We start from the raw sequence: 18,362 nt of genomic DNA, 5'->3' as shown, positions 1-18,362 counted from the left end.
TGGACTTATGGTGCTTTTCGGACTCTTGATGTTTATATTATCTACTGGCTTTTCAAATGTTTTTCTTATTCTAAGGAAGTATTCACTTTTGTAGCTAAATTTTTATTTGTAGCTTTAGAGTCTTTTTCAAAGGAGGCTCTTTAAGTTACTTAAGCTACAGGCCTCCTAATACCTGCAAAACCGATCTTCCATTTATCCCCATTAAACAAAAATACTTCTCATTTTACTTTCAATGGCCTTGATTAGAAAAACAATTTCTGTTTTTTAAATATAATAATGTCATAATATTAAGTATATTTTTTAAATGTGCTAATAAGTTCTTGAATATTCTGATATGACCTTTTGGGGAATAAGTCTCTCTGTTGAGAAATCCCAAAGTGACACTCCCCAGGGTGCTTCTAGGTCTGACATCTGTGGTGGCACATAAGTCAACAAATACGCTCCTGGCCAGGGATGGAGGAGGAACAGGGACACGGCATTCCTCAACAAAAGCTTAAAAACAGGAGCTCTCTGCCTTCAGCTACATTTGAACTAGAGGCAGCTTAGGGGACAGGGAGGGAGACGGAGGGAGACAGAGGGAGGGGGCGCTCCTCTCTAAGGAAGGGGTAAGAGGTTTGGTGAGTCAGGGGAAAGCAGGCGGCCTAGCAGAAGGGGACGGGAGGGAGGCCTCCTCACTGCTTCTGTTCAGATACTTCCCAGTGTACCTGAAGGTGCTTTCCAAGATGTCAGAATGGTAGGACCATTTTTTATATAGTAAGAGCAGAAATCCCAAGAATGTACAGGCAGGGATCCTAGAACATACTAGGTCATAGCTCGTGGGAGTTCTGATGAATCCCGTGGACCCGCCTCCCAGAGCACACGTGCAGACACAGGCACACATTTCCACAAAGGTGCTCAGACCCTCTCGAGCCCTCTGCCAGCCTCCTGTTAGGAGTCCCTGGCCCCATCCACCTCCCGCCAAGTGACGGGTTTGCGCTTGGTGGTCACCCGCCCAAACCCACCGTGCCAGGGCCTCCTGTTCACTGGGGGATGCTATGAGAACTGCCCTTCTAGGGCAGGAAGAGAAAAGCTACCTTCCCTTTGGTTGTACCAAGGATACAAAAAGGAAAAAGCCTCTTTCACCTGCACACGGAAAGCCACTCACTCATCTTCTGTCCGTACATTTACACACTATCCGGGCACTCCCCTGCCTCTGAACATTTGTTCACATGGTAGAGAGAGTATGCCGATCATGACATCTCCACCCAGAGCCTCTTCATAGGTCCTCTACCCCTGGAGGCCCATTCAGACTCCTCAAACATCAGCCCACGTGGTGAATCGTGCACAGCCCCAGACTAGGAGCCAGATGCCCTGTATTAGCCCCTCCGTCCTCACAAGCGGGTGAGATGAGTATTGTTATTAGCTCTGTTTGCAAGCGAGGACACCCAGGCTCAGAGACCTTGATATCACCACAATCAGATTTCACCTCCTTTCCACCTTCCACATACCTGTATATTTTGATCTTTGGCAACTTCTCCACTTTCATCTCCTACCAGACTCACTCACTCATGATACTCCAGTCAAACTGAATTTTCTTCTGGGCCTCGAATTATTAAACTCAGTCCCACCTCAGGACCCTTGCACTTGCTGTCGGCCTAGAACACATACTTCCCCGCCCCCTTCATGCCTTGCAGCTCAAATGCCACCTTTGCAGAGAAGCTTTTTCTGACCACCTCAAGGAAGCTGGCATTTTCTCTCTCCGGTCCCTCTCAAGTACCCTATATTTCTACAGCACTTAGCACAACCTGAAAGACTTATGTTTAATTCTTTATTTACTTGTTGTCTGACCCACCGTCACAACACACACACACCTTCAACATCAGAATACAAGTTCCCAGGGAACCCAGCCATCATCTCTTCCCTCCACCACTATCCTCTGTGCGGGAATTCTGTTCAGCACATAGCAGAAACTAAATAAATACATGTTAAATAAATAAGCCTGCCTGGGTCAATAATAAATGATCCAGGCAAATGTGGAGGTTCATCTGACACCAGGGGCCTTACTCCTACCAACCTATCAGTTGCTTCTCATTGTTAAGTCTTCATAAAGGTTTTAGCCAGGAGGTTATAAAAGAGTGGTTCCTAATTAAAAATCTGGAAGTCCAGCTTATATGAGAGGAAATAAACAATGCAGCAAAGGAGGAGAAACATCTGTTTCTGATTATGTCATGTAAAATCAAATTTATGTCCTAAAGTCTGGAGACATATCTCATATTTCCTAATCATTTCTTCTTAAAATTTATGTAGGAAATGGATGGGTTTTTCTTTTTCAGCTAAAATTCTATTTTAAAAGCACCAGGGAATTTGTTATTTAAATGTAGCCTGAAGCAAATACCTTATACAGCAAATAATCTTGCCTTAATTTGAGTTTTCTGCACTATAGCTTTTTTGTTGTTTAAAAAGTTGTGATATAATGCAATTTTCATTGCTGGCTGAATTGTTAGATAGGCTTTGCTTTGGTTTAAACATGCATTTCCAATGTAATCACAAGGTGTCTAGTGCTGAATATGTGGGTATATCCTTTGAGGCCCAACTAAGCAGAGAGCTGGTGCTGTGCGATTCAAGAGATAAAACATAGTCAACCAACTGAGGATATGGCCTTGCTGGCTTCTCTGTTCCCAGACGTATTTTTCTGACTCCCTTACACTCTTTTTCGCAACCTGCACTCAAATGTCCTTGTCACCTGGGAGTTCCTGGAGATGCCAGGGCCTCCTGTTCACTGGGGGATGCTATGAGAACCGCCCTTCTAGGGCAGGAAGAGAAAAGCTACCTTCCCTTTGGTTGTACCAAGGATACAAAAAGGAAAAAGCCTCTTTCACCTGCACACGGAAAGCTGGATTCCTCTTGGGTTTGCAAAGGTAGGTTGAGTATCTCAGCTGATCAGGGTTCTGGCAGCCTCATACCACAGCTGCTCCACAGTGCAGGGGAGGCAAGAGGCCTCCTTTGCACAATATTTCTCAGTTGCCTGTCATAAAACATGTTTTACCTCCACCTGTGTCTGCCTGTGGCAGCCATTTCTGCTTATTTCCAGTTACTTCCAGAACCCTGACCTCCGCCAGGCAGGACAGACTCTTGTAGTTTAGCAGCTGGACTGAGGCTAAAATCCTGACCAGAAATTCAGATGACACAAGCATCATGAGTCAAAAATCAGTCCCCAAAAGTCAAGTCTTCCCTCCCTCTCACTGGAGTTTGCGGGGTTCCTCCGGGCTGGGCTGCCCAATGGCTCACAGCAGGTGTTGGCAAGATCGGTCTGCAGAGAGGAACAGGGGCAATGCCCTACACCAAGGGATGCAAATTTTAGGAAGTCAGGCCTCCTCCGGGTGAAGAGGATGCCTTGAGGAACAAGACAGAAGCCTTGGTTATCTGATCAGCAGCGAAGTGTGCCGGTGAATGGGACCTGACCTTGATGTCACACCTGCATACTGGAGGGGGAAGGACACTCCCAGTGGCTACTATGTCCTTGGGTGGATCTCCCTCTCGATCCTGTCCTCAGTCCAGGAGACAGGCGCATTATTCCCCTATTACCACTTTACCACTGGGGGGGACAGCTGTGGGGTGAAGCAGACGGTCCCAGGCAGCAGAGGCTGGCCTCGCATCCGGTCCAGTGGGATGCGCGACTCACTGCCCCTCCACTGCTCCCAACCCGCTGGAGGACCGGAGTCCTACAGACAAGCCAACAGTGAGCATTAGCTCAGTAACAGCTTACATTTGCTGGCCACCCACCGCCAGCAAGGCATTTATCCTAAGTGCCCTGTTTGTAGTGTCTCCCGTTGCCCTTGCATCCACCCCTGGGAGGTTAGCTGCTTCAACGATGATTTTACGCTGGAACACCCACATCACAATGGCTAAGGAACTTCCCGGGGTCCCAAGCCTGCAGGTGGTGCAGCTACAGGGTCCCTGCTGAACAGCCGCACATTCCCAGGGACTGGCAGCCACCTCCAACAGCTTAGGGCACAAATATTTTATTTCCCAAGCTGGTGCCCAGCCCACCTGAAACACCCACCCCACGGCCTGGCTGCACCTGCCACGTCTCCTCCCCTCGTCCTGGCTGGCTGCACCCTGGTTGGGGCAGCTGACACTCTGGCACGCGACCTGCTCCTGTCCAGTTTGCTGCAAATGATCCCAGTTTCCCATGTGCCGTGAACCTATGCCCCAGGCGTAGATGTTATGTTTTGATAGATTAGAAACCGTACAGGCACACGGCTTCTTTAAATCTTTAATCCTTGGTTTACCAAGCACTATAGGAGTCGCGCTTAAAGAGATGCCCCTCTTTTTCCACCCAGAGGCTCCCCTCTCCCTGGCAGCGCCACCTGCTGGAAAGAGGAGCCTGCGCAGCCTTAGGCCTGGGCTCGTGTCCCGGTCCTGTTCCTTAGCAGTGTGGCCGCCAGCAGCTCCTCTCGGGGACACAGTTTCCTCCGCGGGGAAATGGGTGCCTGCCTGCCTTCAATCTCTTCTTGGGCTTTAGTGAGACCAGTGCGGACCTGGCCCACAGGGCGTGAGATGAGGCCGTCCCTTCCTCTCCTTAGGAGTGGATGGAGCCTTTTCAGTATAATAGCCATTTGAAGCGTGGTCTTCAAATGTTTCTCTCCTACAGGCAGCCTTGGCGGGGAGAAGGGCACTGAAGGGACAGACGCTGCGCCCCGGCCCTGTTGCCCACTTGTTGTGCAGCCTTGGGCCGGACCCTGAACCTCTCGGAACCTCGATTTTCTCAACGGTGCAATGAGAAGATCTGGGCTAGATCATCTCTCAAGCACTCCCCTGGGCGAGCTCTGTCGGCTATGACCACTTAGGGTGCCTGCCTCCTTGGGGTGTCTGGAAATGAGCGACTTTGCCACTGTGAGGCCAGAGCTCCAGGTTCCATTCACCAGACTCGTTGCACTCTCAGTGAATCACCCCAGAGGGTCTATGGAAACGGCCTGGGGCTGCCTTTCCGGAAGCAGGGGGCAGCACGGACATGCTAGCCGTTGGCTACCGTGGCACGGGGCAGAGCAGGGGCCCCGGGTTGTGGGGCCGGCCTGGCTCCCCCCAGTCTAGCCTCATGCTCCCTAGTCCCCTGTATGCTCGGCTCTAAGGATTTTATTTGCAAAATGGGAATAGGAGGGGGTGAGGGGAAGTTTGCACTAAGCGACCCCAATTGTTTTTACATTACAAAAGCAGTGAAAAAGGAAACTTAGGGTGTTAGAGAAAAGCCACTCAGCAGGTCATCTTCCCAATTCAATCACGATTTATCATGAGTTTGGTCTTCTCACTTTTCATTTGTGTGATTCACCCAGAGGCTGTGTAAGTTTCTGTCTGGTTTCTTTATTTTTGTTTTTGTTTTTTTACTTAATGACTATTGTAAAATTGTATAGGTTGCTTCATGAGCTTTGAGATCACGTATAATGATGCATAATTCTTTTGCTGTTCCACTTGTCTGTTGGCTTGCTTTTGAACATTAAAAACAGTTTTTTACTTTTTTCCTTTTTAAATATACGGCTACCTTACATCTCTTTGCACGCACACGCATGTACGTGTGTGTGTGTGTGTGTGTGTGTGTACTGTGGGTGTGTTTGTTTCTAAGGGAATAGATTCTCAAGAATGGAATTACTACTTTAAAGAATATCAACATTTGCATAGCTTTTGGTACATCTAGTCAAGTTGCTTTCCCAAGGGGCTGCATCAATTTACAACGCCATCAGCAATTACTCATTCTGCACCGTCTTACCCAGAACTGGTTATTACCACTTAAATTTTTTGGATATTCAACGGGCAAAGCAGTGACAAATTGTTTTAATTTGCACACATTGATCAACTGAGGAAGCCAATCACATTCCATCTCTTTCTTCTTCCCTCTTCCCAGAACCAGGAGATTCCTGAGACCCTCCCAGCCCAATCCTCTGACATTTCAAGGCTGCAAGCCTCCAAGAAAGCAGAGGGATAGCCCAAGATTGAAGGACTCAGACAGGACACTACCTGGAGACGCCGACGCAGGGGTCAGGGCTTACCGGGTGGAGGCGGCAAGGAGAACCTGCGACCGTGAGCTAAGGAAACTCCAAGGAGCAACTGGCCAGACCCAGAGGCGGCCTCCCCACTCGGTGGGGTCTCAGAGGCTCCGTTTATGTGCAGTGCAAACAATGCAGCTGCTCCTCCTCTGCCATTAAAAGGTAGAGTCCTGTGGCATCATTCGCGTGGGAACCCTGTCCCAAGGCCGGCTGGGGGAGTTGGGATGGATGCCTCCCCTGGGGACCCTCTGGTGCAGCAGGCTTGTTCCGTATCTAGTGGGCAGGCCTAAGGTACCTGGACTGACGTCCCTAGTAACAACCAACTGTCTTGATGCAAAGGTCAGGGAAAACCCGCAACCTGCAAGAACGGGAGTCAGCGCGTGGCACGGGGCCTCCTCCCCGCCGCCGCCTCCCCTGTGCTCACCTCAGTCTTTCCCATGTCTCTTCACCAAACTCCTCCTTCACAAGCGACTCCAGACAGGTGTTGATGAATCCGTACTGGAACACAGGACCAGAGGGGGGGGTGTGAGGAAGGGAGCCCAGCATCCCCTCCGGACGCCGGAGGGGCCTCTGCAGGGAGGGGGCTGCCGCAGGCCCCGGGGATGGGAGCTGCGCCTTCCCGGGTTCCGGGGGCTCACCTTAGCAGCCCTGCTCACGCCCAGCTCACACAGAAAACACAAGAGCTCAGTTTGAAATCGGGGTAGAATTAGAAGGGGTTCATCGCGATTATTTCCCAAGTAAGGAATTGCTTGGTGAGAATAGTTCAAAACCACAGCGGGGTTCGGCGGTGGGGGTAGGGGGCTGGAGACAACGCGAGGGGCGTGGGGAGGAAAGGCCCTTGCCTGCTGCCGTGTCCGAAAGGCAGGGAAAGGACCTGTTCTTTTCTTTATGAAAATGCACCAGGGGTGTGTGTGCCCAGAAATTGAAGGAAATACCAGGAGGGCAAAGAGGACAGTGAGGACACAGGGATGAGGAGAAGTCACTCACGGACCTGTGGCCGTCCTTCCTTCCTCCTCAGGCTGAAAATAAAAATAAGTGAAAGGGGATGTCTCTGCTGGGAGGGCGGGCCGCCCCCGCCCCCTCTCCACAGTTCGGAGCCTGAGCTCGGGGCCTTGGCCGGTTCATACGGTTGGAAAGTTGGAAGCACCCGGGGAGCTGGGTTTGGGAAAGGTATCTTCATAGAGGGAAGAACCCAGCTCATAATCAGGCTAGAGGTTTGCAAGTCTGGCCCTGTGCACGTGGCGGTTTCTTAGGAGAAAGAGGCCAGTGCAGCCGGGAAAGGGAGGCTCTGAACCCCAGCAGCTCTTTCCTTGGCACAGAACGGATGGACTCCCCGGGGGGCTTCCAGGTTCCCGCCGTCAGGAAGGCGTCTCCACCTGCTCCATCCTTCCCAGCTCTACTGCCCCCCAGGTGTGGCCCTTTACAGCCCCCTGGCCTGGCCTCCCAACACTCTTGACAACTGTCTTGATTTGTGTTTCTGTTATTGCGCACACCTGCCGCTGGCCCGCCCTGAACACAGGAGGCAGGCCTCCCACGGCACAAGCCGCAGCTGCAGGGGGCCTGTGTCTAGAGCCCTTCCTACCCTCGGCCAGGCACTGCCCGGGGCCCAGATGCAGCCCTCAGCCCCCCATCCTCATCCCCACAGGACTGCTTTAAAATATCACATGCACACACACATGTCTCAGCTAGCTGGCTGGCATATGTGCACACCCAATGCCCCCTGACACACACACACATGTATGTGTATGTATTATGTATATATTATTTTTACATATAATTTTTCCCCTCTCCTTTGCTAATTACAAGCTCCTCGGGTTCAGGAAGTAGGTGGAACTTACCGATACTTGACTAATGTGCCAAAATGGTACCTGGCACATAGTAGGTACTTAATAAACACTGAATAAACAAGTACTGGACTGAACCCTCAAGCTTGAACTCATGAAAATCTTTAAATACCTCCAGACACTTAAAATCAACCCAATGTTAACAAAGGTAGCAGCTGCCTACCCTGGTGGTCCCTGCGAAGGAGGGCCTAGTGTAAGGTGAGCATTGCACGGCCCGCCAAAGCTCCTAGTGTGTGACCAAGGAAGCCCAGGCTGGGAACCCGGTGGCCACTGCTGGGGGCACCACGTGGGGTGACATGTTGCCCATGTTCGGTGAATCTAGCATCAGTGAGACACCTAATCTGGAAATAGTAGGGCTAATTCTTCTAGAATTACAGTTTTGGGGGGTGGAGAGTAACAGTTCTGGGGTCCACCTGCATGGCCTACCTGCTGACCAACCCCCATCTTATGAGCCGTAACCCTGGCCCTGCCTGCACCAAGTCTCCCGACTTCAGTTGATTCATCTGGAAAATGGGGACGAGAATGGCCCCCTTCTTGTTGTAATAGGGTTGTAATAGGAGTAAATAAGGTAACAGGTATATTGTCAGCCGTTTCAGACAATCCGTATTTTGAGCAGTAAGTGCTCGACAAAGGGGAGGCGAGGGGAGGTCAGGACAGGGGCTGGGGCCGGGCCATACCATGTCGCCCAGCAGCCGTCTCCTGGCTCGGCGGTCCAGCAGGGCACCAGCTCTAGAGCCACCTGGCTGAAGAAGCCCATCTTGTAGTGGCTCGGGCAGCCCCCGGGGAAATCAGGAGGTGCCAGGGGCCTTCAGCCGGGAGCTAACTGTCAGCCCTGGGTCACAGGGGGAGAAAAAAGTAAGGCTGCTTCTCCAAGGAGTCATCTTCCCTGAGGGGTGCAGCCTGAAACCTGAACTTCTCTCCCAGGTGGCCACCGCCAGCCCCACCACTCTGCCCTGCCTGAGGTCACAGGCCCTCAGAGCCCTGGGCAGCCACCCCTGCGCTGGGACACAGCCTGGAGCGGCGCCCAGCCCGCCTGCATGCCTCACCCTCACTTCCCATCTGATCTCCCCACAAACTCAGAATCTCCTTCATCCCCGTCCCACCTGGTCACCCCTCAGAGCAGCCAGTGGCCGGTTCTCCAGGAAGCCTTCTCTCCCAGTTCGGCTTAAGTGGGAGGCCGACTCCTGAAATCCAGGCAGCTTTGGCTGAGTCCCCATTCGTCTGCTTAGACTGATGGCTGTTGTTCCCTACCTGTGTGATGAGCCCTCAGGGGGTGCAGAGGGTGCCAGGGTCATGCCAGGTGATAAGCGTGTGGGCTGAGCTCCCAGGGAGCCAGTCTCAGTGCCCGTGGCCCCAGGGCACCCTAGAAGCCCAGACTGGGACTTGGAGAGGCCACCAGGCTCCTGCAGGAAGGCTGTGCTGCAGATGGGATGGCCTGCTGAGAGGTCTTTCTCACTCTCTGGCCAACCCTCCTGGGATGTGGTCCAAGCATGGCCCACCTGGCCCAGAACGTGACCCCAAACGGTCTCTGTGAAATCTCGTGTTGCCTCAAACCTCCCCTCCCCTCCCTCCCATGACCCCACCTCAGGCTCTGGCAGCCTGCTTCCTGAGGACTGTGATCAGAGGACAGAACCACCCCCCAACACTAAGCAGGTCCAATGAGTGTGGCCTACAGCACTTCCCCGGACACGCCAGCTTTGCTCTAAGTGCAGGAGCGAAAAATAAACATAATGAACTCAAGGGGAGGGGAGAGGTAAGCCCCCCAGGCTGCCCGGAGGCACAGGACAGCCCCTCGGGTGTGACTCATGGTCAGGGCAGCATCTCACGGACCTGACGATGTCAGAGGCCGAGGCGCCGCCTGTGGTGTCCTCCTGAAAGTGCAAAGCCTTTTATCTTTCCATCCTCAACACCCCGCACAGAGAGTGAGACCCCAGGCGGCGTTGAAAGTCTCTCCCTTCCCGCCAGGTCACTCTTCCTTCCCATCTTGCTGCCCTGGGAGGCGCCGGCGCCCCTCCGCCCGCCTCCACCCATCGAGGCCTTTGGCTTCCGTGACTGCGGCCCTCCGGTCTGGCTTGCACTGCCCCCTGCATGGAGAGCCCTGATCCTCGGAAAGACTGGGGCGTCCTTAAGCCCTCACCTCTCCCTTTCTGAAATGGAGAGTTTGGCCTCTCCAGGATGGGGGACGGCACTAATTACGCTGCCCAAGCCTGAGCCCCCGGTCGGCTGGCGGCCTCTCTCTCCCCTGCCAAGTGGGCTGCTCTGCTGTCTCTTCTGTGCCCCCAGCCCCCAGCCCTGATTGTGCAAACACGCCAGCACTCTCACACTTCACAATAAGTAAAAGGTTTAAAAAAAAGTATCCATTTTCTTTCTCATGTAGCAGATGGCAGGTCTCAGGAACTTGGTGAAAATTAGGCTTTCTGATTTTCTAATAAGTTTCGGCCTCTCACACAAAAAGCACAAGCTCATTTTGATTCTGGTGTTAAGCACCATATGGCAAATCATTCACAGGCCGTGGCATCTTTGTCCTCAGGGTGACCAGGAAGGGGTGATCTTGCCTAGAACAAGACCGAGCGTGTGCGGACCAAGTGAATTCCTCAGTGAATACCGCTCTGTAATAATGTTGTGTATGGCAGCAGAGCAATTATCTCTCTTTTAGGGTATGTGTTAATTTTCACTGCCAGTTTTCCTAATCACAACTGCCACCCCAAGGACTACTTTTTGTAAATAAGACACAGGCAGTGTGTGCATGAAGAAAAACATGCATGGATTTTGAAACGGTCTGGAAAATTGGCTGACATTTTCTCTGTTTTCCAACTGCATAGACATCTGAGTGAGGGACTTTCATGGCATGGGAATTCCCGTCTCTCTTCCATGGCGTGAGGGGCCTTCCTGCCGTGCTGGGCCTGCTGCTCCCTCGTTGGTCTCGCGGCTCCGTGACCTGGGACAAGCGCCTGCACCTGTGGACCTCACGCCCTGATCAAAGGGTCGTACATCTACATCACCACGGAAGGTTCGCCCGAGCCCCGGTCAGCCGGCCCGCTGCCCCCAGGGCTCTTCTGGTCACTGTCTCTATAGATGAGTTTTGCTCTTGACCTTCACAGTCACTAAATCATACAGTATGTTCTGCTCTGTGTCTGGCTTCTTAACGTTTAGTCCATGCTTGGTGCATTGAAGAGTTCAAAGTTCATTTCCCAGATTAGACCTGGGTTTGTAACTCAGCCTCATTTGACACAGGTAATGCGATCCTGAAGACCCCTCTCATCTTCTGTGGTGCGTGAAAAACACAAACCTCTCATTTTTCATAGGACAAGGGGGGTGCGGGAGGCACCGTGGGAGGCCTTCTAGAGTTGCACGTCTCTAGGGTGAGGCGGGAAACAGGCAGGAGAGAGTACACGGACAGCGGCTCTGGGAAGACAATTCTCTCTGATAAATATAACCATCCCCTGTTTGGTGTGTGTTTATTTTTGCATTTCTGGGAGTATAGCTGCCTCAGTTTGGTACACACAGAGGCACAAACTGAGCCTGCACTCAGCTGGGGCTGCTAAGAGTGACCGGGACACAGGAGATGAGCTGGGACGTGGTGCATCAGAGAGACAGAAACAACCTTCAGCATCAGCGCCCGGCAGAGTGCGCGCCCTCCGAGGGGCAGGCCGTGCACAGGACAGCGAGGCAGGCCCTGGGCGCCCAGCGAGGGAGAAAGGTGAGTCTGACGCTCCACACCACCGGTGGTTCAGGGCTGGCCTAGATTTTCTTCCTTAGTGGGACTAATACCCCACGAAAGATGGCTTGAGGTAGACGTGACTCGGTCAACGGTAAGCGGTGGCATAAGAGCCACATTTCTTTCAGGCATATTTTCATATCTGGAGCTTCAGCATGTGGGAAAAACAGGGTCACCTGTGAGTAAGAATCTTCAGGAAAACTTTTACAGAAGATAGAAACAATAAGGGGAAAAGAAAGAAAGAGGAAAAGGAAATATTTTCTCCTTATGATAAGAACTCCAAGGACATACTCTTTTGACAGCTCGCCTGTGCAGTGCAGGGCGGCGGCGTGAGCAGCGGCCCCCAGGCTGCACACGGCCACGCGGGGCTTCACCCGGAGGTCCGTCCCTGCTGGCACCTGCCTTCTGCTTCCCCTCCGCCGCCCTCTGCCGCTGGCGACCACAGACCTGATCTGTTTCTATGTATTTGGGCTTGTGTTCAGACTCCGCATATGAGGGAGACCACACAGTGCTTGTCTCCCTCTCTCTGACTAATTTCACTGAGCATTATGCCCTCAAGGTCCATCCCTGTTGTCACAAAGAGTAGGATTTCCTCATGTTCTATAACTGAATAATATCTCATTATTATTCCGCTTATATACCACAATCTCATTATCCATTCAGCCATCAGTGCACACTTCAGCTGTTCCCACGTCTTGGCTATTATAAATAATGCTGCTGCGAACACGGGGGTGTAGATTTCTCTGAGTGTTTTCATTTCCTTTGGATATATTCCCAGAAGTGGAATTGCTGGGTCATATGGTATTTCTATTTTTAATTCTTTGACGAAGCTCCACAGTGCTGTCCACAGTGGCCACACCCATTCACACTGCGGACAAGGACACCCTTTCCTCCACGTCTTCACCAGCACCTGTCTTTTCTTGTCTTCTGGATGGTGGCCCTTCTGACGGGTGTGAGGCGACCTGGCATTGTGGTTTTGATTTGCATTCCCTGAGGATTAGCGACGTGAAGCATCTTTTCATGTACTTGTTGCCCTTCCATTTATCTTCTTGTAGACATAGATGTCTGTTTCAGGTCATTAGCCCCTTTTTTTAAATGGGTTATTTGGTTTTTTGTTATTGAGTTGTGTGAGTTTTTCTCATGTTTGGTGTATTGACCCCTTATTAGATACATGGTCTGCAAAATGTTTTCTCATGCTGTAGGCTGCCTTTCCATTTTGCTGGTGTCCTTTCCTGTGCAGAAGCTTGTAAGTTTGACATCATCCCACTTGTTCAGTTTTGACTTCGTTGCTTGTACTTTGGTGTCATATCCATGAAGTCATCTCCAAGACCCACGTCAAGGAGTCCTTCCCTGTGTTTTCTTTTAGGAGTTTCATGGTTTCGGGTCTTATATTTAAGTCATTAATCCATTTTGAATTACTTCCTGTGAGTGGTATGAGACATGGCTCTAGTTTCATTCTTTTATATGTAAATATCCATTTATTGAAAAGACAGTCTTTTCTCTACTGGGTAATCTTGGCTCCCTTGTCAAATATTAGTTGACTAGGTCTCTTTGGGTTTATTTCTCAGCTCTCAGTTCTGTTTCATTGGTCTACTCGGTGGTGTTTATGCCAGTGCCATACTGTTTTGATGATTATAGCTTTATAGTATGGTTTGGAATCAAGAGGTGTAATGCCTCCTGCTTTATTCTTCTTTCTCAGGATTTCTTTGGCTATTTGAGGTCTTTTGTAGATCTATATAAATTTTAGGAGTGTTTTTCTACCTCTGTAAAAAATGCCATTGAAATCTTAATAAAAGTTGTGTTGAATCTGTAGATGGCTTTTGGTAGTATTGACATTTTTAACACCATTAATTCTTCTAACACATGAACACAGGGTACTTTTCTATTTACTTGTGTCTTCTTTAGTTTCTTTCATCAGTGTCTCACAGTTTTCAGAGCAGAGATTTTTCACCTCCTTAGCTAAATTTATTCCTATGTATTTTACTGTTTTTGAGGCTATTGTAAAATAGGGTCAATTTATTTATTCTTTTTCAGAAAATTCATTGTTAGTGTATAGGAACAGTACTGATTTTTGTATGCTAAGTTTGTATCCTGCAACTTTACTTAATTTGTTGAAAAGATCTAAACATTTTTTGGTTGAATCCTTAGGATTTTCTATATATAAATTCATGTCATCTGCAAATAGAGACAATTTTACTTCTTACTTTCCAATTCTGATTTTTTATGTATTTTTTTCTTTTATTTCTTTTTCTTGCCTGATTGCTCTAACTAGGGCTTCTAGTACTGTGTTGACTATGAGCAGTGAGTGTGGGCACCCTTGTCTTATTCTTGATCTTAGAGGGAAGGCTTTCAACCTTTCACCATTGGGTTAGTTGTGGGCTTGTCACATGTGGCCTTTATTATGTTGAGATGTGTTCCTTCTATGCCTAATTTTTTAAGTTTTAGCATCAGTCAGTGTTGAAGTTTGTCAAATGCTTTTCCTGATCTGTTGAGATGATCATAGGATTCTCTTCTTTCATTCAAAGAATATGATATATCACAGCGCTTGATGGTTCATCACGCTGATTGATTTGCAGATGTCGAACAATCCGTGCATCCCACGGATAAATGCTACTCGATCGCATGATCTTTTTAATGTGCTGATGAATTCAGTTTGCTAGTATTTCATTCGGAGTTTTTGCATCTGTCTTCACCAAGAATATTGGTCCATAGTTTTCTTTCCTGGTGATGTACTTTTCTGGTTTTGTTATCAGGATGAGGTGGCAGAGCTCCACTGGCCCTTCTGCCTCTTCTAAGCTTCCCTATGACATGCGGGTGAGTGACACTGCCTGCCTAAGCTGGAGCCGGCTGTAGGCACCACCAGGTGGCTTCTGGGGGCGGGCGCGAGGCAAGAACAGAAGCAACTATGGGCCCTAAAACTCAGAGAAGGAAACCTCCCCTGCTGCTACCTGTCCTGCCCTCTGGGCCCATGTCTGAACTCCGGGCAGGGCACCGGCCTTGAGCGACCAAGTACGGACTCCTCGTGTTCTTGGACACCCTGAGGTACGGGAAGCTGGGACCAAGACGCCCAGTCTGTGTGCCGGCCCCAGGAACTGTCGAACCCCCTCCTGTGGTGCATGCCGTGGTATGTAGCCTCACGGGCTGGCTTCAGCCTAGAGGGCCCCTGGCGCTAAGTGCCTGAAGCCTGGAAATGTGTTTGTGCCCAAGCGGGGGCAAGGAAGACTCTAGTAGAAGAGAGAGCCCACTGCTAACAGGTCTGCCCTGATGCACGCTGGAACCAAGGTAACATAGGCCATCCAGCCACCTGTCCATTCCCTCCCTCCCCTGGCCATTTGCACTTCCCCTACCCTACTGGGTATCTGCTGACGTGCCAGACAGTTATACCAGAGAGGACACACTGGGGAATACACTAGAGAGGAGTCACGGCCGATGTCTGTTGGCTGAGGGGCCGAGAGGATGGAGGCACCTGTCCCTGAGACAGCCCAGCTGGAGTCGGGCTGGCTCTGCTCATTCATCCATCAAGGTCACTCTGGGGCAGGCCTCCCGTCTTGGCCCCCATGTTCTAGAAAACCAGCAGAGGCTTGGGGAGGTCAAGGGTTTCGCCCAAAGTTTCAGAGCAAAGTAGAGATAGGTAGCAGGCAGAGATGGAAAATAAAAGTTCTGTGTCTTGCCTGCAGGTGGGCACTGTGGCAGGCAGGTGAGGGGAGGAGAATTAAGGAGCAGCAGATGGGGAGGCCCCCCTCCTGCCCGCAGTTGGGTTTTCCTAGGGTCTGGGTGTAAATCTCTGCTCTGAAGCCCCCACATTGGTGGGCCAGCACCCTAACTCGATTACACAAACACCTGAATGCATGATTCTAAATACTGCGATTTGTCGGGTCTCCTGACCTTTGCCTCCACGCCTTTGACATGTTTTGATTCTGCAGGGGTGTGGGTTTTGTTTCACCAACAGGTGACCATGTGTTTACTATCCTTTGACCTTCAGGGTCAGGGCCTCCATCTGGGCAGGAAACATCCACGGGGCCTGTTGGCATTTAGTTGTCGCTGCCAGTGTCCCCTGGGCTCCCCTGCCCCAACCGCCCTGCACTGTCCTGGCTTGAAAGAGCTGCAAAGCAGCCTGCAGGGATTCACAGGGCCACCGCCAGGCACCCAGGCCGGCCCGAGTCGATGCTTTGGGCTGCAGAACTTACACCAAGCAACCTCCTCCACAGCCACACAGGAAAGCGGCGAGCCAGGGGCCAGGTTCTGCACGCCCTCATGTCTGAGGCCCTCCCTGAGGAAGCAGCCTGAAGCGAGGGTGACGGGCTTATGTTGACAAGCTCAGGAACATTTCCACCTGAGCTAAATGGAAGGTGAGCAGAGGAAGAAGGCTTTCCTGGAACCCAGGCCTTTGGCACCAAAATTGTTACTGAATGAGTAAAGAAATGAATAGACGAAGTAACCATGCTGTCATATTGGTTAAAGCATCAGAACCTGCCGATGATCACTGAACAAATTAGAGCTGGAGCAGTATTATCCCCCTGTCACTCTCACATGCATTTCGGTGTCCCTCCAACCCTGAAATGCCCACGGCTTGCCCGCTTCCCACAGTCACCCTTTGCTGCTTACGCACGCTGAGTGACGACGTGTCCTTGGACTAGGATTCTACGGGTCTGTGGAACACTTTAAAGACTCACTGTTACTCATGTAGGGGTAAAGCTTCACTGCATATTACATTAGAAATTACAGAAACTAAAGCTTATTCCAGCCACTCGCCCACTGCACACATATAAACGCGACCAGGCCCACCACGACTAAGGGAGAGGCTCACGTGAAGCATTCCAGTTTTTTACTGAAAAGCCTCTGCTGGCTCCTAAGATAAACATTCAACATGAAATTCTCCACAACAGATCTAACTTATATGCAATATAAACAGACGCTGACTTTTTTAAATTATGTCTTAAATAGAATTCTAATCATATTGCCTGAAAAGAAAACTCACTGAAACTTGATGCCAAGGATCTCAAAATTTTGCCGGTACTATTAGCTGTCAAAGGACTTCCTCTCCAAGGACATGGACTTAATTACCAAAGGCCATCCTGTCCAAGCCACTCAGGGGGGAGGGAGAAGGGAGAAGTAGCATGAACGTCATCTCTGCACAGCAGCATCTAAGGGCAAAGGAGGCCACATCAACGACTCTCATTCTCAGACTTGGGGGGCTGCAGTCGTTTTCCATCATCTCTGGGGCAGACCAAGTGCTAGGCCTAGAGGGCCAGTCTCTGAACCTACTGGAGAAGCCCCAGGAACCCGGAGCATGCCCCTAGTTACTGCTGGGATAGCCGCTACCTTCAGCCAGCCTAGGAAGTTTGAAGTTGCAGTGAACTGCTGGTAGTCGTCCTATGCAGAAACGGCTGGTAGATCTTCCTGGGGAGTTCAAGAATGCCAGGGCCAGGTGCCGCTGCTCACATCTGTGGGATGGCCTAGTACCCGTGACATAGACTCTCCTACAGGTCATCACTCCCACAGAACACCAACACTGAAGCATGTTAATAGGTATGAAGGAAAAATAAAAATGAAGTGTTCCTTGGTTGGATACATTTGGAAAGTGCTGACTTAAATACAGTAAAACAAATTTCTAGACTGCAAGACATCTCGGGGCTTTTCATAGGTTGAGGAGCGCTGGGACCCTCCAAGATGCCTTCAGTGTGTCTTTGCTTAGCTCCACCTCAAGCACTTTTGATGTCAAGGTGCATTTTAGTTTACAAATGACAGAAATGAAACTTTGAAAGCCTAACAATAAATATTGAGTGAACTCTGGAATAAAAACACCACCCCGGGGTCCCCTCAAAGATTATGAAGGGTCCAGGGAAAGATAAACGCAGTAACTACAGAGGTCATTTTTATTTACTGGTTTCAGTCCAAGGTGCTCCCCAAAAGGTCCCTAGCAAGCCTGCGCAAACACCTGGAACCCAACTCCAAGGAAAAAGGACTCCCAGTGAGCCTCTTTTAAAAAGCAATTGAAGGAGTGCTCGCTCTGGCACTACATACACTAAAATTGGAATGACACAGAGACTAGCGTGGCCCCTGCATAAGGGATGACACCCAACTTTGTGACAAATTCCATAATTTTTATACATAAATTATATTTCATAATGCTAAAATTTATGAAAAAGAAAACAGAAGACTTTCTCCCACTATAAAAAAAAAACCAGTTGCAGTGATTGTGCATTATAACTGTGTCTCTCTCAGAATTATCTATGTGAGATAATGTTCTCCTTCATGCCAACTGTTTGAACCATAAATTAATATGCCCTTAATCCCTAAGATCTAGATAATTTTGAAGCTACAAACAAGGTAAAATCTGATCACCAGGTGTGCCATCACAGCAGAATTCCCAAACTAAGAAAATCTCCCCAGTATGAAATTTCAAGGCTGCACAAGGATAATTCATGTTTCTTTTTAGATAATTTTTTTTTAAATGAGCACTTGTCACAGGACATGTAAATTCCATGCAGACATTTAAATTCCACATAATTTTGAAAATACACTTGTGGAACTGACTAACCACATACCTGGAAAATGCCCCCTTTGAAAGAAATGGGTGAGAATGAGTATAATTGTTACAGCCTAAAATGCATAAACCTATTGTCCATATCTGTTCACTTTTTCATTACAGAGGTAGCCAACTTCACAGAGAATGTAAGACTAACAATAAATATATGTTACATCTCATTTTATACTTCACAGTTCAAAGGAAAATATAGGTCAATATATCATTTATGAGATAGGATCTTTTACATACCT

At 49.7% G+C, this 18,362-nt stretch overlaps 1 protein-coding gene and 1 non-coding gene across 3 annotated transcripts in view; one reads left to right on the top strand and one right to left on the bottom strand.

Annotated features, from left to right (window-relative positions):
* The window catches only part of LOC108401443 (guanylate cyclase soluble subunit beta-2-like), a 43,341-nt gene extending 31,440 nt beyond the window's left edge, over window positions 1-11,901 (bottom strand). For both annotated transcript variants that reach the window (XM_037011588.2, XM_037011580.2), the window contains exons 1-3: window positions 8,542-11,901; window positions 7,012-7,039; window positions 6,445-6,518 (exon numbers count right to left, since the gene is read on the bottom strand). In XM_037011588.2, the coding sequence (XP_036867483.2) occupies window positions 6,445-6,518; window positions 7,012-7,039; window positions 8,542-8,621 (182 nt within the window). In that variant the 5' untranslated portion in view covers window positions 8,622-11,901. The remainder of the gene's footprint in view (window positions 1-6,444; window positions 6,519-7,011; window positions 7,040-8,541) is intronic.
* A 5,682-nt stretch (window positions 11,902-17,583) lies between these two features.
* On the top strand, window positions 17,584-17,688 carry LOC118971397 (U6 spliceosomal RNA). Its single transcript, XR_005059811.1, has one exon. It is a non-coding gene; the product is annotated as a U6 spliceosomal RNA (small nuclear RNA).
* Window positions 17,689-18,362: the final 674 nt, after the last annotated feature.

The sequence above is a fragment of the Manis javanica genome, chromosome 1 (assembly GCF_040802235.1).
Source record: "Manis javanica isolate MJ-LG chromosome 1, MJ_LKY, whole genome shotgun sequence".
Taxonomy (NCBI): Eukaryota; Metazoa; Chordata; class Mammalia; order Pholidota; family Manidae; genus Manis; species Manis javanica.
The sequence above is the reverse complement of the archived record's forward strand: the minus strand, read 5'-3'. Positions and strand labels throughout refer to the sequence as shown.